The sequence below is a fragment of the Camelus bactrianus genome, chromosome 6 (assembly GCF_048773025.1).
Source record: "Camelus bactrianus isolate YW-2024 breed Bactrian camel chromosome 6, ASM4877302v1, whole genome shotgun sequence".
In the NCBI taxonomy this organism is placed as follows: domain Eukaryota; kingdom Metazoa; phylum Chordata; class Mammalia; order Artiodactyla; family Camelidae; genus Camelus; species Camelus bactrianus.
In genome coordinates this window covers 23,957,798-23,984,712 of record NC_133544.1, presented here as the reverse complement: position 1 = coordinate 23,984,712, position 26,915 = coordinate 23,957,798, and the positions used below count along the sequence as shown (strand labels likewise).

At 37.7% G+C, this 26,915-nt stretch overlaps 1 protein-coding gene across 4 annotated transcripts in view; it reads left to right on the top strand.

The window, feature by feature from the left end:
• Window positions 1-26,915, top strand: part of TTLL5 (tubulin tyrosine ligase like 5) — a 254,922-nt gene that overhangs the window by 95,325 nt on the left and 132,682 nt on the right. For 2 of the 4 annotated variants that reach the window (XM_010963151.3, XM_010963129.3), the window contains 7 exons: window positions 2,102-2,222; window positions 4,851-4,997; window positions 6,110-6,213; window positions 8,809-8,936; window positions 11,404-11,487; window positions 12,052-12,450; window positions 19,967-20,151. In XM_010963151.3, the coding sequence (XP_010961453.2) occupies window positions 2,102-2,222; window positions 4,851-4,997; window positions 6,110-6,213; window positions 8,809-8,936; window positions 11,404-11,487; window positions 12,052-12,450; window positions 19,967-20,151 (1,168 nt within the window). Of the gene's footprint in view, window positions 1-2,101; window positions 2,223-4,850; window positions 4,998-6,109; window positions 6,214-8,808; window positions 8,937-10,904; window positions 10,953-11,403; window positions 11,488-12,051; window positions 12,451-19,963; window positions 20,152-26,915 lie in introns of all 4 variants that reach the window. The other 2 variants (XM_074365213.1, XM_045523209.2) reach the window with 2 other exon arrangements.

Sequence of the window (26,915 nt, the reverse complement as noted above, 5' to 3'; positions counted from 1 at the left end):
TGAGGGGTATCGCTTCCTGTTAAGTCGAAAAGAAAGCACTGTGTGTTGAATGCAGTAGTTAGAAGTTAAAGAGGCAGGAAGTGTAGGTATTTAAGCATGATGACTTTTATTTTCTAAGCTAGAGATCAGTTCTTATTCCTCAAGGGTGGAGGGTGATATTGGAGTTCAGGGGATTGGAGGGGCAGAGTTTAAGGCTTAGAACAGTGCATGGAGAATGAGAATAGCTCCATTAGTGGAGAGCACACGGAGCTCTGTCAGGGGACCTGGCTTTGGCTTCTTGGTGCTGACCAAGTGCCTGTGTGATCACAGGCAAGTCAGAGAGCTTCTCTAGTTCTCAGTTTCCTTTTCTATCATGGGGTTAGACGAGTGGTTTTCAAACTGTGCTCTCTGGAGGGGAATGAAGATTCCACTGAATTGAAGTAGAACATTAGAAAACTATTGGACCATATTCTAAGGTCTTTCCCAGCAATGACATTCTACTTAGATGATGTAGAAATAAATTAGTTATTCATAAATCTTCTAGATCTCACTTTCAGTGAGTAAAGTGTAGTAATTGCAGGGTCTGTTAATGTAAATCAGTAGTTCTCAGACTGTGTTCCAAGTAGTAATTCCCTTATCCAAAAGCCCTTCATATTTTAATATTAGAGGAATAATTAATAAAATTGGGTATTCTGCTACATTTGGAGGTATCTGAAACATGCCCTTTCTAGCTCATTATATTGAAAGTGAATTTTTTGACCAAAATAGGGACTCTTTTCATTGATTTTGACTTGGAAATAACTTCTTGTGGAGGTAAAGCTTATGGGAATGGTTGAGGGGAAGTGGTATATGGTCTCCAGACCAAGAATATTAAGTGTTGTCCTGTTGAGAAACATTTGAAAATATAAATTTCAAAATCATATTGTGCTCCCATAAACTATCCCCATTTAGTAACAAAGATGTAGCCTTACTTATATTTGACACTCTGAAGAGCTTGTGTATTAAACTCTCAAAAGCAAATCTACTCCCCAGCCCGACTCCCCTCCTCTCTAGTCCCTCCATCACACACATAGAAGCTAGATTCCAGACCCTCTTAGGATTTCTAGTTTACTCTGGACAGTCCTTCATCGTAACCTTTGGGAAACAGTGAGTAGAAAGCATTCAGTGATTGCATGTGTGAGGATTGTAAACAAAGTTTGTGTTGGGCCCTAACCTTTGCTGATGTAATTTTGGCTAGCGTGTCAAAAGGCTGATCAGCTGAAGTAACCAAAATCTCTCCTGAAAGAAAGCAGATCGGCTACAATTAGGAGCTGAAGTGAGAATCATCAGTGTTTCTCTGGGACTTCTGTCTTCCAGACTAAAGCTTGATCGGATTTCCTTGTTTCCAGCCTGGACCACCAAGCAGAAATCAGCTGGGTTCTTTAGTCATGTCGCTGTGGTGCTTTTTACTATATGTAAGGATTTCTTTTTCCCGCTGAACATCAGGGCTTGTCCTAGCCCACTGGTGCATCTGTGCCAGACTCTGTTGGACCTCACTCATTTGTTCTGGGCTCCAGCCACTCCTGTCTTGTAGTTGAGAAAAGCCTGACCTTAAAATTTGGTCTCAAAAGTTCCTCTGTAGGATTTATCTATTTCCTGCTTTGGAGGCTTTTGCACACTAGAAATATTAGTTACCATAGCAAAAGCCATACTTTTGCACTAATATCTGATAAGTATGTTTTTAAGGGCCTCCAAGGCTGAAAAACTAGTCTATATCAATATAAAAGTTCTTGTGAAGATTCAGTAATTTTCCGGTCCCTTTCCCCAAGAAAGTTATTAAAAAGTTCAAAGAGATAAAGTATGAGTAGGAAATGTGATTTTCTATTCTTCTTTGATTTCTTTTTCCCCCATGGTAATAATAAGAAAATAAATAGGATTCTCCATCTCTGATTCTCTAAACAGAAAAAAGAAATCTCATGTGCTGGGTAGAAGGAATCTTTATTCAGTGACTATATGATGGGCCTTGTTTTTCTTAGCCATTCTAATAGAAGGACCCTCAAAGGCCACTTTGAGAGAGGCAAGCACACCTTTGGTAGGTGTACCATTCTGTCTCATAACAGTGTGTTGTTTTGGATTTCTATAGCAAAGTACAGGCCCGAATAGCATTCTCTGCCTATCTCCAGCATGTTCAAGTTCGCCTGATGAAAGACAGTGGAGGTCAAACGTTCAGTGCCAGTTGGGCTGCCAAAGAGGATGAACAGATGGTGAGGCTCCGCTTGCTGGAACCTTTTTACCTTCCGTTTTCCTTTTATCTTTTTTTTCTTCCGTTCTTTCTTCCTTTCTTCTTTTCTTCCTTTCTTTCTTTTTCCTTCTAGGGTAAAGAGCAGTGTACTTCTGGTGAAAGATTATTCCACAGTATAGTTTACTTCCCTGTAATGTGAAGTAAATCTTGCATCTGGAGCCACGTTCATCACAGTGTGTGTTAAGGGCATCAGTTTATTTCGTTCTGAACATGGAAACTGATTGCTTATTACATGTCAGGCCCTGTGCAAAAGCCCTCGAAAAGAATATCAATTTGCAGAGTCCTTTCTCAAGCAACTAAACATTTTATTAGCTCTATGAAGTAGGCACTATCATCCCCATTCTGCAGGTGAGGAAACAAAGACCTAGAGGAAGTGGGTAACTTGCCTGTCGTCCCACAGCATGTGTGTGGTGAAACTGGAACTTAAACTCAGATGTTATAACTCTACATTATTTACTCTTCCATTATTTCCATGTGTCATAAGGCATTTGTTTTCTGTCCTGAGGGGTCAAGTTAGCTTTTTGAAAATCAACACTTTATCATAGGCTCCATTTTAACATTTTTTTCTGTACTAGTTGTAACTTTAAAGAATTCTTAGATTACTGGAGACAAACTTGTGTAATAATTTTTACTGTATATCAGTCATTTGAACATGCCTAAAATGTGGTATACCAGCAAGGTTTTTCTTTTTGGATCAGAATGGCAGGGACCTGCAAGCTTTGGTAAGGTCACCACTCATAGAAGAAGACACAGCCCTTCCCATAGTCTTTTTAACCACAGAGATCTGTCACTGAAAAGAGAGAGACCTTAAGTCTGAGAAAGCTGCATACTTTGTCCATCTCAGTGGTGATCCTACTATAATTTTCGATTCTCCACATATAAGAGGCATACAATATGCCAGGCTTATTATAAAAACATGATGGCTATTCCAGAAAACAACTTGTGAATTTGAAGTAGTCAGTGCAACCCAGAGATAAAACCTTGTGTGTTGTGAAGAATTCGTCAACCATCAGTGGAAAATGTTAGCTCTGCTCTTTCCAAGTGGAAAATTGAAACTGCCTTCTTGAGAGTCCGTTTGTCTGCTCCACTGTGAAAAAATAATGTTTTAATATAACAGTCTGAACCACCCTATAGTAAAGACAACAGAGTAGAACTATGAAATCCAGCCCTCCAGTTATGAGATTGTTTCTTTATGCTGGAGTAAATTGGCACCAAAGGACAATGAACCAAAATCAAATTTAAGAAGAAGAAAATAGCTCAGGAGAGAATAACCATTACAACTGCTGGCTTGGAATTCACACAGGATTTCTCTGGGGCTTTTTATAAGAATATTTAGGAACATCCCTATAGAATTTAGGGTCAGTTCCATGCATTCCTATTTGAAGATGTATCTAGATAAGAGACCCTACCCCATTACCTGAGGATGGTGGCAGTGGTCTTGCTTATGAGGAAGGTAGGTGTAGAATTGCCTTCTCTGGTCCTAGTTTGGGTTAGAGATTCTTTGTTACATAACCCATAGAAGGCACATCTATAGAAGTTCCCCAAATCTATCATCTTAAGGCAATTTTATTGCATTTGGGTGGTGGGTGGGGAGAACCACAATCCTTAAGGCCCTTAGTCTTGCAGAATCTTTGTTTGAAACATTTGTGATGTTATGAATGGATATCTGTTCGGATTTCAGAGTCCTTTGCATCATCTCAAGGGAGATGTACTCCTTCTTCCCCTTAGAGACCTCCCGCTGTGCCCTCCTTGCCAACCCCCAAACCTAAAAGCACCCTGTTCTTGGGGAAGGGATTAAAAAAGCTATTATATTTCAAGCATAGTAACAGTTCTTTCTTTCCCTTCATCACTAAACTTCTTAAATTTCTTCACCTGTATTCTTCGTTACCCATTCATTTCTTAACCTCTTCCTTCTGTTCCCTTTACTCTGCTGAAAGTGGCCGTGGTCCTTTCTAGCTCCAGCCTCGTGGAAACTTTTGACATGGGAACCTTTCCTCCCTTGGCTTCCATGACACTAGTTTCTCCTGGGGTTCTTTCTACATTTCTGATGTTTCTACCATAGTTTTTGTTGTTGTTTGTTTGTTTGTTTGTTTGTTTCTGATTCTTCCTCCTCTTTCCTATCTCTTAAGTATCAATATTTATGTATTCTTTCTCTTACCTTCTCCCCTTTGATGACTTCACCTGCTCCCGTGGTTTTATCTTCTGCTACCTATTCTTGAATGCTCCTTTCCCTAGACAGTTTTCTCTGATCACCCTATTAGAAGTGGTAGCTGTGCTTTGAATTATTATAGTACTATTTATATATGAATTATGGTATTCTTACAGCCACTACTTTATTACATAGCTATTTGCTTACACATTTGATTTTGATTTTCTGATCGCCAGCTTACTACAGGAAGAGAATACATTTGTTTTGTTTTGTTCTTGTTTTACTGTATCCTTGTTATACCTAATCTGTTTGCCCCGAGTCTTGTTTGTTGAAGTGTGTAGTATATGTCTTCTTACATCTCTGTTGTGTAACCCCGTCATAGCTTGTCTTGGTGGCTTAGCATAATCCCTGCTTTTTTCCCCCAATGACTCTAATTTATAGGAGCTAGTGGTTCGTTTCCTCAAACGAGCATCAAGTAACCTCCAGCACTCATTGAGAATGGTATTACCCAGTCGCAGATTGGCACTTCTGGAACGCAGGAGGATCCTGGCCCATCAACTGGGCGACTTCATCATTGTGTACAACAAGGTAGGTTGGTCCTGTGTTAGTCCTGTGCTTTGGAGTGTCACACCCTGTCAGAAACAGGCTGAATGCCTCTGTCCAGCTGGGCGCAGAGGTCCTTTTTCTGTTTTCTAGCACCATCATTCACTGTGTGTGACTATTACGGGGAGCAGAACCTCACTCCTTCATCCAACTAGTGAAATGCTACTATTACTTGTGAAGGCCCAGTGACTGTAGTTCACTCTCATCTAAAGGCGTGTATTCCTTCTGAGTGCTACTGCACCTGGGATGAATCTTGGGCTTTGTGAATTTGCATTGTCATTATTGTGCCTAGAGGCAGTGGTGAGTTGGCTGTTTGAGAGCAAATTTGAACTGTGGATTTCATATAATGACAGTCTTCTTTCCTGAGAGAGTTATACTTTGTTCTCTAGAATATTTTTGATAGTGACTTCATTTTACAACCAAGCCCTGAAAATACACTATTTAGTTAGGATAGTTTGCAAAGCACCTTTATCCAAAGTTTTCAGAATGCTTTAGAAACATCACTTTGAGGAGAGGGGAGATTATGGCCATTTTTTTGGAAGGAAACGCTGAGGCCTGGAAGTTTAAATGGCTTTTGTGAAATGTATGGAGTGGTCAGTACAATATCAACACACCAAAACCATAGCTACAGTTTACTCTAGGTTTGTTGGGAATTTTGGTACGTCTTATGTAAGTGAAGAATTTACTCAATTTGGTTGCTGCTATAGGAGAATCTTCCAAGACCTAACTTTCCTCTCCCTACTTGTAACAAAATACAGTGTCTCTGTTGTCATACTGTTAAAGCTGCAAGTGTGACCACAGACATTACTAAGCTCTTTTTTCACTGGGCTACCTGAGTAGAAAATAAAAACATTATAAAAATTTATATTTATTCTGCAACTCTTACTTGGAAATTCTAAAATGTTTCATGAAATAATGGCAGAAAGTAATGTATCAAATTTATAGAAGGCAAAAGTACATGGGAGAATCACATGTCTTTACTATAAAGTAAAGACAAATTAATAACCCAAAGGTAGTGAAACCAGATGATGAAGTGTACGTTTATCAGGAGTCGGTTTTATCTTGTTGTTTTTCTGTGGGGGTTGGGGCCTGGATAGGAAACAGAACAAATGGCTGAAAAGAAATCAAAGAAGAAACTTGAGGAAGAAGAGGAAGATGGGGTGAATACGGAAGACTTTCAGGAGTTCATCAGACAAGCAAGGTAGAAGGCTTTCTTGGTTAATAAAAACTATCTTATTCCATCTTCCACACCCCCCATTGAATTCCCAGTATTCCCTTGTTTCTAACATATGGATGTGAGTAAAATCACTCTTAGAAGGAGAAAAAGGGTTTCATGGACTTGGCCTCTCCATTATCTCAGCCAATTATTGGCTGTTGTCATGGCTTCAGTTATCAAAACACTGCTGCTGGGTATCTGGGCTGTATTTCTAGACAGCCTTCAAAGTACACACCACTTGAAGTGCTGAGGGAGCACTTTGGAAAGTTGAAGTTAGAGGATTCTAGTGTTTACTGGCTCTGAATTTATCCCTGACCTACTGATGCATTGGAGATGACCACATTTTGCCTACGTTGAGTGGGTTGAGGAATTGGCAGTTTCTCAGCACTGTGAGGGTTACGCCTAATTTATATAAAATAAAACAAGTTCTTCATGCTTAAGGTTGGCCTTTAGGGGTTGAAAAATCTCAGCATTCAACTCTCTATCTTGATACAAATCAGCCAGGCCATTTTGTCCATTTATGTGTTATTTCCAAAGGAAGAGGTAATAAAGACATTTAATTTTTAATTTTGTGACTTGCCCTGGAAAGCCTTTTTCTAAATCAGAGAGTTGTACAAAACCACTGAAATAAAGGATAGAACATTTGTAAAACCCTCTTAGTCTTCAACCATCAGAGTCAAAGTGGGGAGAAAAGCAGTAGAAAATCAACTCTTACAACTCTTGGTTTGTAAGTCAAGTCAGATGGTGGTTTATTAACCACCAACAAAGTGTGATCTGTGTGTAATAACCTTGTATGCATCTAACGATAGCCTCGGGATCATGTGCTTAAACACACAACAAACAAATAGATCATTTTATAGGAGTTCGTAATTGTGTAATGTTATCTTGTTGACATTCTTGGGTCTTGAGGAATATGACTGATAAAGCAGGTATAGAAACAGAGCAAGAAGCAGTTTCTCACATCAACATTATAAAAATAGAAAAAAAACTGGATTATGTTCAGAAAATGGCTTTACTTTTAAAGTTAAAAAATTAATTTCTTGTTCCTCCTAGGAATCTTCAAACTCCCTAAATTATAAAAAAAGAAAAAATAACAACCTTTTAAAAAGTGATGGGTGTTCCCCTACTGGACCTAGCTGGATACTAAAAATTAATTCTAAATTAATTTATTAATTAATTCTAAATTAATATTAACCAATGATATAGACTTGGAGATAAAATATTTTAGAACATATTTACTTCTGATTGTGGATTAAGTGTTGATTGTTGGAAATATGTGACAGCATCAGTTCTTTTATTACGTTTGAGGTGGTACATGGATACCTTTGTCAGGATTGATAACTTCAAATACCTGCAGGAGTGAGGCAGGAAAACATACATTATGAAGCAGGCAGAGGATAAAACAGAAAATATAAAGCAGTTTATATTTTGACCAACCTTAACCTTTCCCCCTCAGTATTCTGTGAAGGTCCGAATAAAACACACTGACAGGCAGAGGCATTGTCCACTTGCAGCCTCAGCTTTAGATCTGTGTAAGTTACTTGAGGTACTTACCTAGTGGTACTTTGCTACTTTGGAGAACTTAGGGTTTACTCTGAGATTCATAGGAGCCATTTCTGAGATGGTCATTGCAGTGTATTCTGAAGATGGCAGATAGGTTCTTTGTAATAATGCAGGTATATTTTGCTCATTTGAAGGCCACTTCTCTGGAACATAGCCAGGCTCCAGGAAACAAATGCAGAAGGCCACTGAGAAGCTGCTATAGATGTTACCAAATCCATGCATAACATGTTAACTGGAAGAATCCTATGGGCCTTCGTCTGTTTCCTTATACTTCCCATTTTGTGGATGTCCATAAAGTGCATATAATTTCAATATTTGAAGTGACCTAGAGACCATCTAGTTCAGTATCCTTCACGGTATAGATGGTTAGGGAACTCTTTCCTAGTTATACTGGTGAGTGTCCTTATATGTGACATCGTGACTCTTTTGGTGAATATATTTCAATTATCTCAGAGTGGGGTGGGCAGTCTATAAAGGGCCAGGCCATAAATATTTCAGACTTTGTAAGCTGCACATCGTCTTTCTAGCGTATGCTTTATAAAAACCAAAATATAAAAACTATTTTTAGCTGGGAGCTATATTTCATGCTGGTCAGGTTTGGCCCACAGTCTGCAGTTCATTGACTCCTGGTCTAGAACATAGCTGTCCAATAGGACTTCCTGTGTTGTAGCTACTGAGTACTTGAAATGTGGCTAGTGTAACCGAGGAAAGGAATCTTTAAGTGTATTTAATTTTAATTGATTTAAATTTAAATAGTCACATATGACTAGTGGCTACCATATTGGACAGTGTGGATCTAGAAAATTCACTATGGAGCGAATAAAGCCGTGTCATGCTTTAAAGTTTTCAGACTGCCTCATTTATATTCCTTTTAAACCATCTATTAATAGGGAGTTTTGCAGCTTGTGCTTTTCATTTTCCCCTTCTACAGTTTACTCCATTTCCATAATAAAATCTGGTGGAAAGATTTTCCAGAACAGCTTCCTATTCTGACCATACTTTCTCTCCCCATTTCAGTGAGGCTGAACTGGAGGAGGTGTTGACTTTTTATACCCAAAAAAACAAGTCTGCAAGTGTCTTCCTGGGGACTCACTCAAAAAGTTCTAAAAACAGCAACAGTTTTTCTGATAGCGGGGCAAAGGGTGGTAAGTATGTTGGTTAATTAATGAAAAATTAAAAGAACAAGTGAAAAATGAGATGTGCAAAGGAGAGCCAAGAGTAATATGCTGCCTAAACACAAATGGACTCCGAGGTGGTGAAATTTCGCAGTGCCGGGGTCGGGGATGCAGAGCCATTACATTTTTGTCCTAAAAGTGGAAGAGGGACATGGTCTGATTTTTTTCTATGATGATTAACAGCAGAGAGCTTTTCAAGACAAGCTAATAATAGCTAACATTTACTGAGCACTCATATTCCTATTTACTGGACATGATCTTATTTTTTTTCTTCTAAAAAATATGGAGTAGGTGCTATTATAAAACTTTTTTATAGATGAGGAAGCAGAAGCTGGAAGAGATGGAGTAACTTGCTCCAGGGTGCCCTTCACCGTACAGTGGAACAGGAATTTGAACCATAGTCTGCCTGACTCAAAGCTTGTGCTCTTTTAATCTCTGCTCTTCTGCCTCTCCAAGTGATTATTTCTCACTCTGTGAAAATTTTTGTTTCCTCCAGCTCATCACAGTTTGCACTGGGGCAGGAGAATTCTTTGCTGGCTGGGGCTGTTCCATACCTGGTGGGATGTCTAACAACCTTAGTCCCAAGCCCTGTATGCTGCTGGCTTCCTTCAGTCATGTGCTAGCCCAGAATGTTCCCATGCCTTTCTAAATTTCTTACTGCTGGGGAACTCCATGATTGGAGATTTTGGAATTGATGTGGACCAAACTATTTAGCTCCTGTCATATAAACAAAAATAGCAACAATACTCAGTTATAAACAAAACTCCGTGCTTCAAGGGTAAGAGTCATTTAAAATCTAGATGAAACATAAGACATAGATAACCAATATGCTAGTTTTGTAGTGTGTTAACCACTGGATTTAAAGATGTAGACTTCTTCCCTCCTCTTCAGGCTATGATAGTCCAATGTGGAAACCGCCAGGAAAATTGGTCATTTAAAATGTAGAGTGAGTTTTCCCAAGGAAACAATGTTAATGTTTTAAAAACTGATTAGCTGCAGAGGCTAGTCTACAAAAGCCTATTTATCTCACTTTCTAATCAAAGTATTGTATTAGTAGAAATCCTTCTGAGTCCAGCCCTGTTCTTTGAGCTCTCCTAACTTACCTGGGTTCTAAAGCTAGTTTATTCATCTGTTCGTTCATTCCTTCTACGTATTTCTTTTTTATGAACACGTGTTATGTGTCAGACATTGCGATAGTTGCTAGAGATACAGGCACCAGGACTGTCATAATCCTTGACTTTATAATATGTATTGTCTGGTGGATAAGGGTGGGTGAGTAAATACAGAAAGAAGTTTGGTGGAAACTCTGGAAAGCTCCTGGAACAGTGTTAGGGAAGGGAGGTTGAGAAAAGTATGCTAACTGAGGGAGGTGAGGTTCTGGCTTGGCGTTCACATAGCAGCTCCCCCCCCTGGCAGCAATGGTGAAGCCTAACAGCGTGGACTAGCAGCCCCTGTTTGTCCTGATGGGTCCTTGGAAGTTCTGGAGTTCATGTGTTAAGGACTACCTGTGCCTAAGAAGGTCTCTACCTGTTGATAGCAATCAAGAATGACTAGAGGGTCTATAAAGAAGACCTCAATCAAGGAAACAACATTATGACATTTGATAGTATCTGGACTCATTTCAAACATGAGCACACAAATGTGTGACAGTATTACCACTGCTGGTGGTGATGGGAGAAGAGAATTCAAATGTCCTTATTCTTTCATTCTGAAAGGTATTCTGTAAAATGGCCTTTCTTAAGTTTTTGTGTGAACCTCACCCTTGAGGAAGATTTTGGAATATTTCTCTAAGTATATGATTAGCTCTGGCTGTTCTGTTTCAAAATTTTGTAGTTGTAAAAAATCCCTCATTTATTACAGTGGGAATTTATTAGACTGATTTTGTTATTGAATATACTGATGAGCCTATTTCCAGTAAACTCTCTCAACTTATTCAAGTGAAACCGAGGAGATTACTTGAAGATACAGAGCCGTTGTCACATCCAGGTATCATGCCAACAAATACTGGGGCTGTTCTTTCCACCTCTTGGCAGTTTCCTGCTCCATACATATTATGGCTCCTTTGCTACAGTGGGTACCACCAACCAGTTTGGTCTCTTAGTTGCCCAAGTCTGAATTCTTGGCAGAGGTGTCTGACTGCTCTCACTTATTTTCTTTTCCAGGCATGTCCTCACTTGTTGGCAGTCCATGGATGGCTGCCCTGGGTTTATGTATCTTTCCCTGGTTTAGTCCTCTGGAGCTGGGGTTGGGGCTAGGTGGGAATCATTTGGTTGGTGTCCCACTCAACAGGGCTGTGGGTGTGGCCATCCTTGGAAAAGTATGCAGTGGTTCCTAACATTGATTGCTAATTGTGTTATATTTTGGAAACAAAATTATATGTAGAGCAGTTCTCTAGCATTTGATTAGTAGCAGAGCCTAAGCTCAATATTTATTTCAGATCACCCTGAAACGATGGAAGAAGTGAAAATAAAGCAGCCCAAACAGCAACAAGCAACAGAAATTCACTCTGATAAATTATCTCGTGAGTGACTTCAAACCTACATAGATTTGCTGCTCTCTGATAAATTTCTAAATGAAAAAAAAGTCATCAGATATTAAATGATTCTAGAGCATGTGACATTACTCCAAAGCTGCTCCTTTTCTTTGCTTTTCCTTTTCCCTTAAATTTTCCTCTTATCCACTAATAACCTACTTTCCTTCCAAGGAAGTTTTCACTTTCTTAATGTTTAGAAACATTTTTTTTTCCTAGAAGGGTGAAAAGCAGGAGAGGAGTTCACCGTCATTACCAGAAACTTTGTCCTAATGTCCTAATGTTTGAAAAATACCCGCTCTGGTTGATGGAGGTAGTCCCAACTCCAGCTTTTACAAAGGACTGAAAATAAAGTATTTCTGTTGCCAGGTCATTTCAGTAGGCAAAATTCATTAAGTTCATGATGAATACTCATTAAAGTCTGTATTTTTCATTATGTCTGTTTCATGCCAAGATTATTTTGATGTTTTAAAATGGTTACTTCATGCTCTGTAGAGATTATATGTTAGTTTTCCCTAAAATGATCTGTTTGTTTATTTGTTTTTGTTTTAATAGGATTTACCACTTCAGCGGAAAAAGAGGCTAAATTAACCTGTACCAATTCTTCCTCTACTTCTTTCTCTGGTCCCCCTGCTACTCTTCTGCAGAAAATTCCCAACACCCATTTGTCATCTATTATTACAACCTCTGACCTCTCACTAGGACCAGGCCACCATTCTTTATCTCAGATTTCTCCAGCCATCCCCAGCATGCCTCACCAGCCAGCAATTTTACTGAGCACGGTCCCTGACAGTGCCTCTCCCTCCGTACAACCTGGGACACAGAACATACCAAGCCCTGCTGGCCTGCCACGCTGTCGATCAGGCAGTTACACCATTGGTCCCTTTTCCTCTTTCCAAAGTGCTGCACACATCTATAGTCAGAAACTGTCTCGTCCCTCCTCAGCAAAGGCAGGTGAGTGAGAAAATGAAAGGCAATCTGCAATGTCAGCTCCTTCCCAGCCCCAATTAAAAAGAATGTCATCTCTTCCCTTTGCGTTTTCTTTTGGAAGGTAAAGGGACACATGCTTCAGAGTTCTGATGTGACGAAGGAAGAGTCTGGCATTTGGTCCAGTGGCATCCATTCATAGATAGAAAATGAGACAGGAGTTTTTAGGTGCTGGGAATAAAGAGACGAGTAAGACAGGACTTCTGTTTACTAGGAAATTACAGTCTAGTCAGGAGATTTCGCATCGCAGATAACTGTAGATCTCTGAGTGTGCTATATGCATTCTTTCTGATTCAAGTAGTTTATTCCCAACATCAGACATACTAGTATTTTTCATTTTTCAGTGCATTTAACGTCAAGTATGACCTGAATAAATAACCAAAGAATTCTTAAAACAGGGTATTTAATTTTAAATGAAGTAGATCCGTATTATTGGTCAATTTTTTTCCCCATATTTTGATAATAGTTTTATTGATATATAGTTTACATACCATAAAATTCACCCCTTCAAAGTATTCAATTTGGTGGTTTTTAGTATATTCACGAAGTTGTGCATCCAACACCACTGTCTTATTTTAGAATATTTTCATTATCCTAAAAGAAACCTCATACCTGTTAGCCGTCACTGTCCATTTCCTCCTCCCACTGCCCCTGGCAACTGCTAAACTGCTTTCTGTATCCATAGGTTTGTTTATTTTGGACATCTCATATAAGTGGAATCATGTAATTGGTGGTCTTTTGTGAATGACTTCTTTCACTTACAGTATTTTCAAGGCTCATCCATGTTGTAGCATGTATCAGTACTTATCCCTTTTATGGCTGAATAATATTCCATTGATTAGCTGTACACTTTTTGTTTATCCATGTATCAGTCGATAGACACTTTGGTTGTTTTTACTTTTTGGCTATTATGAATAATGCTGCTATGAGCATTCATGTACAAGTTTTTGTGTGGCCTTATGTTTTCATTTCTCTTGGGTGTGTACCTAGTAGTGGAATTGCTAGGTCATATGGTAACTTTGTGGTTCCTCTCTTTGAGGAACTTCCAAACTGTTTTCCAAAGTGTGTGAAGGTTCCAATTTCCCCACATGCTTGTCAACACTTATTATTGTCTCTTTTTTTGATTTTCCCTGTACTGGTGGGTTTGAAGTAGTGTCTCATTTTTGTGGTTATTATTTGCATTTCCCTAATGACTAATGGTGTTGAAATCTTTTCATGTGCTTATTGGCCATCTGTATACATTCTTTAGGTAAATGTCTATTCAAATCCTTTGTCCATTTGTGAATTGTAATTTTAGTCTTTTTATTGTTGAGCTGTAAGTGTTCTTTATATGTTCTGGGTACAAGTCCCTTGCCTACATGATTTAGAAATATTTTCTCTCATTCTGTTGATTGACATTTCTTTTTCTTGAAGCACAAAAGTTTTTAATTTTGATGAAGTCATTTATTTTTTCTTTTGTTGCTTGTGCTTTTGATACCATATTTGAAAAACCAAGGTCACAAAGATTTATATGTATGTTTTTTTCTAAGAATTTTATAGTTTAGATTCTTATATTCAGATCTTTTATCCATTTTGATTTAATTTTTGTATGGTGTGGCATAAAGGTCTAACATCATTCTTTTGCATGTGGATATTCAGTTGTCCCAGCACCATTTGTCAAAAAAGTATTATTTCCCTGTTTAATTGTCTTGGCACTCTTGTCAAAAATCATTTAATCATAAATGTAAAGGTTTATTTCTGGAGTATCAACTCTATTCCACTGATCTATATGTCTGTTCCTGTGTTATGATTGTCTTCATTACTATAGCATTATAGTAAGTTTTGAAATCACCAATAGTGATTTGTATAACTTTTTTCTTCTCTTTCGTATTCTTTAAGCTATTCTGGATCTCTTGCAGTTTCATATGAACTTTAGGATCAGCTTGTCAATTTTTGCAAAGATAGGCAGATGGGATTTTGATAGAGATTCCATTGAATCAGTAGATTGGAGAGTATCTTAACATTGGTCAAGTTTTTAAACACTTTAGTAATATCCATATTAAGGTGAGTTACAGTTAAGCTATGTTTTATAAATAGCCGATTTGTATTTCTTAATCAGAATCTGACGTCAAATGAAATGGATATTATAATACGCAGTTTGAATCAGAGATATTAAATGGTCTAGTTTAATAAGTCATAAATATGAATATGCACATATATATGTTTTTGCAAATTCCAAATGATTATTCTTATCATTTAATCTTCTAAAATCAGTAGTAATAATATTTATCAATAATGTTCAGGTTTAAGTTTTTTTCTCCCATGTGAGAGAAATTCAGGGAGATCAATGTCTCCAGTACCTATATTATCATCAAAACTTCTTTTTTAAATCTTCCTTTTGCATACCTTTCCCAGAGGATAAGGAACAGAAGAACCTAGTCAGTTCAAAAATATTTCTTAATTTCTGTTGTGACTTCTTTTTTGACCCATGGATTGTTTATAAGTATATTGTTTAATTTTCAGAGTGTTGGCATTCTCTACTTTTTATAAGTGGCTTTTAGCTTAATTCCACTTGGTCAGTAAACATATCTGAATGGGTTAAACAGTAGTAGACAACAATATATAGGTAACAATATATACTCAACAATATAATAATAGACAACAATAATAGCCTATAAGTGATTGGAGTCAAATTTCTCTGTGGTGATTGAATAGTCTGGGAATGAGATTATGATACTATTTAACTTTAAACTTTTCCAAGATTAGATACAGTGTCAAATTTCAAAGGTCACCACTAAAAAGGTTGAAATATAGAAATTTAAACATGGGAAAAAGAAAAATGGGTTGAGGTGGGAAAAACACCCACAAACAGAAGCACACAAGCATAAAGAAGTAGAAATGTAAAAGATGGTAAACCGAGTTCTAATATATCAAGAGTCAAATAAATATAAATGAGTTGAACTTGTTAAAAGAGTGTCAGATTGAATTTGTTTTAAATCCAACTGTATATTGTTTACCAAAGAAAGACACATGTGAAGATAAGGACGTGAAATGGTTGTAAGTAAAAGGATGAAGAAGGAAGTACCATGTAAATACCAAAAAGGTGGTATAGCTGTATTAATATATGCTAATTAACTTAAAATCTCTGACTGTATTAGGCTTTAAGATGTAAAATTTTCTTACAGACATAGAGAGTAATTACATAAAAACAAGAGGTTTAGTTCAGCAGAAAAATAAAACAGTTCCGAGTGCACCTAAGAAAATAACCTCCAAATAAATAGAGCGAAAACTGATAAAACTACATGAGGAATCTACAAATCCACTGTCTTGGTGGGAGATTTCCATATATTTCTATCTATTATTAATAGATAAACAGATTTTGTAAATCATCAAAGACAAGGAGGATTTGAACAAGATGATAAGCTTTATCTACTACTCATTTATGAAACTGTTTACCCAATAATTAGAGAAGACACCTCAAGTACGCATGATACATTTGTAAAAACCCAGTCATGTCATATTTACATCATAAAATAAGACAACAGATGTCAAAGAATTGGTATCATAACAGCCACATTCTCTGTCCACACTGCTTTTAAATTAAATGTCAATAACAAAAAAGATGTGTAACAAGTCCCCATGTATTTCAAAATTAAAAAGAGTCAAAGAAGAAATCATAATGGAAATAGGTGTAAAAGTATTATAATTGAAAAATAAGGAAAAAACTTGATGTTCCAATGTGTGGAGAGCAATGAAAGTCAGTGTTTGGAGGGAAATTTACTGCCTTAAATACTTATATTTGAAAAGAAGCAAGGATGAAAATTAATGTGCTAAGTATCTGATTTCATATGTTATAAAAACAGCAATATTGTAAGTCTAAAGGAGAAAGAAAGAAATAACAGAGCAAAAATTATAGAATTCAAAAATAAAGTACAGCAGAGAAAATGTCAAAGCCAAAAGCTCTTTGAAAAGCCTAATAAGAGGGAGAAACCTCTGGAGAGACTAATCAAGAGAGAAGACATGGATAAATAACATAAGGGATAGGAAAGCAGACAGAAAATACAGATGTAGCACAGGTGACAAAAATATTAGAATACTGTTAACTGCTCTATTCCAATGAAACTGAAAACCTATACAAAATGGATAATGCCTACAAAAGTACAGCATAAGTAAAATTGGCTCAAGAAGATGGAGAAAGCCTGAATGGTCCTGTAAGTATTAAAATCATTGATATAATAGTTAAAAATCTTCTTACAAAGAAAGCGTGAGGCACAGATTGTTAGTAAGTAAGTCTTGACAATCTTTTAAGGGACAGATAATTCCAATCTAAAATTCTTCTAGAGCTTGGAAAAGAGACAGTAATCCTTAACTCATTCTGTGTGGTCTGTTTAATCTTGATAACAAAACCAGTTAAGGGCAGTATTAGAGAGGGAGATTACAGACAGCTTCAGTTGTGAACACATGCAAAATTTCTAATCAAAATGTAAGCCAGCCACATCTAGCAACATATGAAAGAGATAAGACACCATAAACAAGTTTATCCAAGGAATACAGGAGGAGTCTAACTTTAGAAAATCTATAAATGTTGTTTGTTACATCAACAGATTAAAGGAGAAAAACTGTATTCATCATCTTAGTAGATGCAGAAAATCTGATAAAATTCTATGCTCATTCATGCTAATAACTCTCAGCATGTTAGAAGAGAAGGAAGCCTTCTTAACTTGAAAAAGGGTATCTGCCAGAATCTTACAAGAGGTATCAGTGTAAATGGAGAAATGTTGAAAGCTTTCCTTTTAAGGTTAAGAGCAAGAAGAGGATGCCCACTAACATTGCTTCTATTCAGTGTTTTATTAGAGGTCAAGAGCCAGCATAAGACAATAAAAAGAAATTAAAAGCATAAGGGTCAAAAGGGAGGAAATAAAATGTATTTACTTGCAGATAATACATTATCTATATAAGAAAACTGAAAATAAGCTACAGATGCATTTTAGAAATAACTATTTTAGCAGCATAGATGATCATAAAATCAATATTAAAAATCAATAACTTTTTAATATATTAGCAACAAAGAATTAGAAAACTTTTTTTGTATTGTGGTAAGATATACATAATAAAACTTGTCATTTTAAGTATTTTTAAGTGTACCATTCAGTGGTATTAAGTACATTCACACTGTTGTACACCGTGTCACCAAGAAAACAGTGTTTTAAAAAGCATCATTTACAATAGCATAAAAACTGTAAGCTATCTAGGGGTAAATTTAGGAAAGACTTATAATGAAATTTTACAAGACTTTGTTGAGAGACATTAGAGAAAACCTAAATAAATGAATAAATTAACTGTGTCCATGGATATGAAGAGTTCATATAATAAATGTTTCAGTTCTCATCAAATTGATCTCTGGATTCAACACAATTCCAACCAAAATCTCAGCAGGTTTGTTGTACTTTGGAAACCTATTCTAAAATGATAGTGAAAAGACAAAAGATCCAGGATAGTGAGAAACAACCTGCTGAAGAAGAAAAAAAAAAGATGGAAAAGTACCTTATTAAGAATATAAGGATGTGATCATTAAGAAAGTATAGTTGTGGAAAAGGTACAAAGTGACTGGTGGAGCAGAATAGAAAGTTGGAAACAATCACACAGATAGATGAAACTTTGATAGATGACAGAGATGGCATTGTAGACAATCGAAAAGGAGGCATTTCTCAGTAAATGGTGCTGGGATAATTGGTTATCCATACAGGAAAAATTAAATTAGATCCCTGCCTCACATTATCCGTATTGTCAATTTCAGATGCAAAACTTTAAGCTTATAGCATAGAATAAGGGAGACTATCTTTAAGATCTTATGGTGGAAAGCAAAAGTAAGACTCAGTAAGAAAAGACAGTAGAAAAATAATCAGTGATAATCAGAAATGAGGCAACGTGCACAACATCATTATTAATCAGATGAATACAAATGAAGAATATGGTGAGATTTTACACTCTCTTAAAAGAGGGAAGAACTAAGATACTTGACAATACTAAGTGTTGGAGGGGACGTGAATTGGCAGGAGCTGTTATATTTTGTTAATAAAAATTACCACTTTGGTATTATCACACAAATTTGAAAATTCACATACCCTATGACCCAACTCCTAGCCACAAACACAAGAGAAGTTCTTCCACATGTGTACCAAGAGGTATATGCAAGAGTGTTCCCAGCTACACTGTTTATAATAGCAATAAACTTGAAGTAACCAAAATACCCATTAAAGAGCATATAGAAAAATAAGTTGCAGTGTACTTGAAAACTGGAATACCAAGCAGCACATTAAAGTTAATGAATTTCAGCTATACTTAGGATGAATCTTGGAAGTATATTATTAAATAACAAAAGCAAAGTTCCAATGGTATCAATATAGTAGGATACCCTTTTTATAGAGCTCAAAAACAAGCAGAATTAACTAGAATTTTGTTAAGCAAGCATACACACACAAACACAAATACATAAAACAAAACTATTTTTAAAAGAAAGGCATGGTAAGGGGAGATCAGGGATGAGGAGGAGCACGTGGCTTGATGCATGTTAATGAACTTGAGTTGGGTGGTCAGTTCACAGGTGTTCATTATAATATGCTTTATAACTTCTACATTATTGCAAATAATATTTTGTATATGTCATATAATAAACATGACAAAGGTAGATTTTTTAAAGCAGTATCACCAAATTATATATACAGAATGATCGTGCTTATAGAAACATTAATAAGACAGAAAGGAAACACAAACTGTTTCTGCTTTTCTGGATTTAAAATTTTTTTCAATGAGGTGTGTGACTTTATTGTAGAAAAACATAGAAACCTTAATTTTTATATTAACTAATTTCTTTTTACCAGAATTTCAATGCTCAGAAATTACAGGATTCTCTGACATAGTTGAAAGAAGAAAATTGAAATCTGAAAGGAAAATCAATCATTTGATAATATAGAGTTATTGCTTTTTTTTTAAATACACTCAGTTTTGCTTTTCTCCCTCTTTCCTTTTTGAGCTTTGTAACAAGGATTGTGGATGATTTACAGTGGATGCCATAGACTACTGACAAGTGCAGTCACAACAAGAAAAACAATTAAAATTTTCAAGGCTATACTTTTTTATTGTAAAGAATCTAATCTTAATAGATTAGTAAATTCTAGGATCAATTATTCCCCACTACATATGATGAAAATTGTTTTTTTGTGAAGCATTCATAGTAACAAACGCACAGTAATAAAATGCACGTAATAAAAACACAGTAATAAATGCATGTATCAGCTTGGTGGTAGGAAGAACTTCTAGGGTATAATACAGATTTATTTTTACTTTTGTGAATATTTGAAGATAGTTCATTGCTCCTTATGATGTCAGAGAGCCCTAGGATTCAGTAAAGTAAAGTATCTATTGGCTGCGATTTATCTGTCGTCATCCTAAGTTGTTCAGGGCCTTTTTCCAAAATGGGTGAAAACTTTTCTCTTTTTAGCAGGTTCATGCCATCCAAGCAAGCAGCATTCATTAGTAGCCAAAACACAAAAGGAGGGAGAAGATGGTTCTTCATACAGCAAACGGTACAACCCCAGTATGGTTACAGCTGAACTTCAGCGGCTAGCTGAGAAGCAGGCAGCAAGGCAGTATTCTCCATCCACTCACATCAGTCTCCTCACCCAGCAGGTATGGACAGTGTGGAGTGTCAAAGAGCTCTTTGGACCAATGGATAGGATTAACAACAGGGTACTCTGTTCTTCCCTGTCTTTACTAATTCCCATATGCTGATGCCTGTTGAATAAATATTCGTTGGTTTCGAGCTCAAGAATGAAAGTATTCCTCTTCAGCTTTAAAGAAAGAGTTTCTCTATAGGTATTGCAAAGTTAAGTCCGATGCTAGATATAATGTACCTATCCATAGATAAGTAGACTTGTATGTTCAGCTGTAAATATACTTTTAAAGAATCTGTAAAAATAACTTATTTCTTTGGTAAAATTTTCCAGTGAGTTTGTCTTATAAATCTTTTTACCAGGATGACATATTACGTTTTACTTTTTTTTTTTTTTCAAACTGTACCACCTCTTACCTCATAATAGCAGGATGTCTTCTGGGCACTGATTAGTGAATTATTTCAGTGTACCCTCATCCAACACATATTATTCTCCCCATTTTACAGATGGGGGAAACTGAGGCTGAAATGAATGAAATGAATGGTGTAATCAAGGTCATCAGACAAGCTCAATGGATACCAGGATTTTGACTTTAACTTATATATATACTTATAAGCTTACAACACAGCGAAGTTAGATGAAACTTTTAAGAACTTCAGGATTCTTTTTGCCCTTCTTGCTGATTATCCCCATGGTATTTAACTGGAAGTAAAAGCCGTCTTTTTTCCTTTTCCTTAATGCAAAACAGCATCAAAATCCTCCAAAGCAATTACTGTTATTAACTCCACAGTTATATTTTGTGATATCCTCATCGTCATGTTCTTTAATCGGTGGCAACTCTAGTGATAATCAAGTCTAGAAAAAAATGAAGCTGAAAATTACTTCAAGCTCATGTTAGAAGTAGGCAGCACACTGCTCCCTGGTGGTGCCCTACTTCTCTGTGTAAAATTTTGGACCAAAATTTAGGGTAAGCCTTAGCTTTACTTCAGCTTCATCCCAGAGTATGAGGGTGTAATTCATTTTCAAGTCCTTACTAGTTGGAGGGGAGTACATGAGGAGGCCTAAGGTGAGTTAGGAAGTGACGAATCTTACACGGGCAGTGTTGAGACTTGAAGGGAGTGGGATAGTTAGATTTTAGTGTTAGAATGATGGGAAGAGGGAATGGAATCTCATGACCCTGGTAGAATGGGAAGGAATTTTGAGATGTGAAGTGGATATGAGGAAGGGCCAAGGCCAGTGGGCTGCTGCACTTTTTTAATTGAGTCACTGACTAGTGCTTATGTTTCCAAATTTTAATGAGCAACTAGAAGTACCAAGACATTAAGAAATTTTCTTTGCAATTACAGTAAAAAAAAAAATAGCCAATATTAGTGTTTACATATTTTCACCTCCTATCATTTGGTAGATGGCAAAGTTTACCAAAATGATAGGATCCTGATCCCGTGGGAATCCAAGGTGATTGTATCCTAATTGGGAAGTCATCCCCATTCTGTCCATCTTTCTCATGGAAGAATTTCAGTGCCAGTGAATTAAAATTCCATCAGACTTCATCAGGATCTGAACTTGCCATTAGATGTCAGTCTTAACTTTTAGAGCCTTGGTAACAGAGTGGATAGTATTGTACTGAGGGAGGTGCTGTAGTTTGTCCTAAGCGCGGTGGAGCAGTGGGAAAAGGGCTGGGTTAGCCATCTAGGGACCTGCCTTCTTCTGCCACTTACTGGCTTTGTGAGCTTGGGCAACTCACTCAACTCCTGTCAACCTCAGAGTCTTTGTGGATGAGGAAAATACAACAGGGTCATGAAGATAGTATGCAAAAACCTCTTTGTAAAGTCCGAGTGCTTGGAAAAGATTATTATTTCAACCATAAAAGGCTTTCAGTAATAAATGGTTTCTAATTTGATTGGAAATAAGTTTTTGGATAAAATGCAGTGTTACCAAAATGAATGTTGTTATTGAAAAACTAAGGATATATTATTTGTATTATTTTCCCTCAGAGAAAGTAATTCCTTAATTTGGAATTCGGAAAATTATTTTATTGTTCTTTTTCTAGTAAATAATAACGTGTTATAATGGCTTAATATGGGCTCTGGGACATTTGTTTGCTAGCCATTTCCTTTTATTCCTTGCTGTGTTTGAAAGAAAGTTGCCTTAATTCCTTACTCATTGAGGCAAGTGATAAGATATCTGTGGTTTCTGATGAGAGGCGGGCATCCAGACAGAACGTGGTGAGAGCTCTGTTCTTCCCTCTGGACTTGGGGCATGAGACCTGCAACTCAGCTCCACCAGAAACAACTTTGTATCCAGCAATCACTTTAAATGGTATTTATTTCCTCTTACCTGTGACTGTTTCCTTATTTTCAATTCCTATTTTGTGTTTGTGTTTTCTTTTTTCATATATCCGATAGGGGTAATGAATATTTTCTTTCCCCCTTCCTTTTTTTTTTTTTTTTTTGATAAGATTGTTCTGGATATATTTATTCATCCTGTTGTTTTATTGTTTGTTAATTGATTATCTTTTTGTTTTATCTTTGCTAATCTCCTTCTTTCTGCTTTCCTTAGCTTTATTCTGTTATTTACTCTGAATTTCCTGAGTTGGGTAGTTCATTTATTTTTACTCATTCTTGCTTTTTACTATATTTAAAGCTATGAATTTTCCTCTGAGTTTTGCTTTAATTATATCCTATAAACTCTGATATATTTTTACATTGCTTTTCTGGGCAAGGTGTTGAGACCTTCCACTAAATAAGGAATGCTGATTGTAAATTATTTGTGCTATTTTGTAAAGCTGAGTATAAAAAATTTAAAATTGGGGGGAAATCCAAAAAATCAGTTTATTTTGTCTATAATTTTAGCTACTTAGCCCTTTAAAGCTTTAGCAGTAATCTGCATAAAACTTTTTATCTGAATGTATTCTTTTAATTAATTCATTCAAAGACATTTTATTACACTCTTAAGAGTGTTCCAGGCCATGGTACTAAGCCACAGGGATGATACGAGACATAGACCTTGGTGTGAAAGAACTCACAATCTGGTGCTGTTGACAGCCATGTAACACATGATAGTACTAGCCTGGAATATGCAGAGATATTTCTAGGGAATAACAAAACTGCCAAAAGGGATACCTAACCCGGTCTCTGGGTAGTTGTGGGAGCCAGATTACATTTAACTGAATCTTAAAGATAGGCGGGTGGGTGGCAGAAGAGTAGGGCAGGCTCCAGAATACAGGCTAGCATGTGTGTATGTGGGGAAGCAGCAAGCTAGTGGCTGGTGGTGGTGGAGGATAGGGTGCCGGCAGGGAGCGCTCAGATGGAAGCTGGATGAGAAGACAAGGCCTGATTCAGGGAGAGCTTTGAATGCCCTGTGAAGGAACTCACCCTTTATCTCCTAGATGACGAAGAGCCACAGAGACAAACGAGCTTTGCCTTTTAGCTGCATCACTCAGGTAGCTGGCAGGAAGATAGATTGCAGGATTAAGCAGTGTCATCTCCTTTGCCTCCCTGCTCACTAGTGAAGATGCAGAGGAACAGTAAACTAGCCAAAAGAAAAAGAAGCAAAGTACTCTGACGACCCCAAAATTTGATAAGGAAACTTTGAGTTACCCAGAATTTACCTCAGAGGCTAGATTCTTAGGAATTTGTGTGGCTAAAAACAGAACCGTGTTTCTCTTGTAATTACTTTTTTTTTTTTTTTTTTTACCATTTCTGCTATGATTTAACTATTTATAGCCTAGAATAGATGAGAATATGGAACTTCCCCTGCCACACGGAGTGGCCACTATGGCCACTTCAGAAATGTCTGTACCAGCACGTGAATGCTTGAAATATAGAGATATGTGTTCTTAACATATGGTTATTGCACAAATACCTACATATTGGAACAGAGATCAGCTCAAATCTAGTTCTTTCCCATGGCACGTGAGAGGCTGGTTATCTTTTGGGACTAGGATACTGCAGAAAGAATGTGTACACCCCTGAAAGCAGGGTTTTCCAGAAGCATCTTTTGCATGTGGCGGGGGGGAGGGCTGTGGTAGCTGACAGGGGGCTGGAGTCGAGCTTGAGTGTGGGTCTCCCTATCTCTGCCATACCCAGGGCCAGGCTAGGTGTGCTTCACAGCTGCAGCACTCTGCACATGCAGACGTCACCCTTTGTGGTCGTTGCCGTCAGTGAACAGAAGGATGTGGCCAAGTAGCCCAGCTCCGCTGTGAGAAGTGGGAGGCCAGGAATCAGAGGGAGCACTGGCCCTCTCTGTGCAGGCCAGTGTGAGATTTCAGGACCCAGCTATCATTAGGAGCAGCTCCAGCTCTTCCAGCCTGGGAGCTTAATCAAAGGAGTAACAGCAGACCACCCAGGCGAGGGCTCGGATACTAGCGAATGTGCTGTGTCAGGCTGTGTTCCCCTTCCAGCCAGTGCCCGGGATGTGGCCAGGCCTCCTGCAAATGTGCTGACAGATACATAGGAGGGAGGAGACACTCTTTGCTTCTCACATTTTTCATTTAGATGGAGAGTGAAAAAGAAAACCATTCAGTTTTTTTTTGTTTTTTTTTCTCCTTGCCCTGGTACTTTCCTGCCTCATCCGAGAGGCAGGCATACACTGAGGTAGAGGATCTTTGCTTCACACCAGTTACTCACTCACTCTCACTCACTCAGATATGAAGGAATTCCTTATCACTCCATCTGCTTCAGCAGCTGCCCTGTAATCACACTGATTTCTTCAGGGTTCAACGGAGGACCCTGAGTGAATCTCAGTTTCAGAAGTTCCAATTTGGAGGTGAAACTGGCAGATAAATTTTTGAAATGGTTGTGAATGTTCTCTAGGGTTGGGGCCAGTGGCACCCAGTTTACAATGACAATCTCGGGCATTTGGCACTGGAAACTGTCTTCTTGCCTCAGCGTATCTAGACACATTTGAACTATTGTACACTTGTGTTCTGATTTTATGGTTGTTTCTTAAATCTAGCTCCTTTGGTTCTATATTTTTTTCTGGGTAGAAAACATTGTACTCCTTTGTGTCATATACTTTATTCCCATTTCCGGAAACAAAAAAGGATAAATAGAAAAAAGCAGAAGCTCTTGAGTTGGTGACACCCTGTGAGTTATTTAACTTTTCTGTGCCTTGATTTTCTTCTCTGTAAAGTGGGGTAATTTTAGCATCAAGATGAATTCTCCTCCTGGATCCTTGACCTCCCTGCTCTAGGTCCTAGCTCCAGTTGATCCCGCCGAACTCCCTAGCTCTTCTATGTCTCGTGAGGCCTTAAACCCCCAGTTTCCTTAGTTCCGTGGCCTACCATGTGATTTCTGGTTCTAAAATAACCTTTCTTTATCTCTTACCATTTTGACTGACTCTCTCTCAAAGGTTGCCATTGACCTTGGAATTGCCAGCTTCAGTCAGCTGTTTTTAATCCTCATTCTCCTTTAGCACATGGCACTATTATTGACTGCCTCCTACCTGAAAACTTCCTTTTGTTTCTCCAACCCTTCAGTAATCCCTGAGAGCTCATCCTCCACTTCCCCCTGAAAAACTAGGTCTTTTTTAACGTTTTCAAAAAGGCACTGGTATATAGACCTCAAATATATAAACTGACAAACAGCAGAGTCAGTTTGGGCATCTGCTTCTCCCTGCTCTTGACGGGTGCCCTCCAGCAAACATCTGAATCCCAGAGTTCAGCCCAGCTTTTCTTCTCTCTGTAGTTTCCCTTTGGGTAAATTTTCTCTTCCCACATTCATCTAGTACTGTTCTGCAGATTGCTCCCAAATGTACATCTTTAGTTTGAACCCGTCTGCTGAGTGCCAGGTCCAGATTTCCAACGGCCTGATCAACATTTCCACCTAGCTATATTACTGGCATCCAAAATATTCAACATATTTTAAACATTTCAAAAATTCTCAAAAAGATAGCCAACGTATCCAAAACCTACTTCTTATTCTCCCCCTTTTCCTCTCTGTATTAGTGACACTGCAGTTCCCCTAGAGGCTTAGGCACGGAGTCTTGATTGATCATTGTCTCTCTTGGCTTCCTCATTCTCTCTACGTCTTGTTGATTCTGACTCTTGATGTCTCTGATATGTATCTTCTCTGTTTCACTTTCACATCTACTGTCCTGCTTAAGGCCTTAATTATCTCTTGACTGGTCAGCTACAATTACCTCCTAAATGGTCTCCCAGCCATTCTCCCCTGTTGACCCTAGTCTTTGCTCTAAAGGAATCTTTCTAAATCACAAGTCTGATAATAATACTCCTCTGCTCAAGAATCTCGAGGGAGCTGCCTGTTATGTTCAATGTGAAGCCTAAGCTATTGAAGGCTATTCAAAGCCCTCATGTAGAATCTGGCTCCAGGCTACTTCTTCAGGCTGTCTCCCTCCCATCGCACGTGTTTCTGTTCAGCTCACCCAGAATTTCTGTTAGCTTCTGTGCCTTAGTTTATACTGTCTTCTCATGGGAAGTGTTTCCTAGTCACCATTCACCATATCTAACTTTATGCATTTGTCCAGGCTCAGCGTAGATGCCACTTCACCCGTATTTGTCCAGCTCATGCTGTGTTTGTCCAGAAAGCTGTCCCCTTCAATAGACTCTGAGCTCCTTGGAGGCAGTGTCCTTTGCTGCGTCAGGACCTGACTCATGGGTAGTATTCAGTAAATGTGCTGGATTGTGAGGTACTTGATTGAGGATGGGGACCATGTCCATTTTTTCACCAATTTTTTTTTCCAGCTGGGTATTGTGTGCACTCAATACATAATTTTTTAAATAAATGAGTGAATGAAGAATCCTCTGCTGCTCCAGCCAGA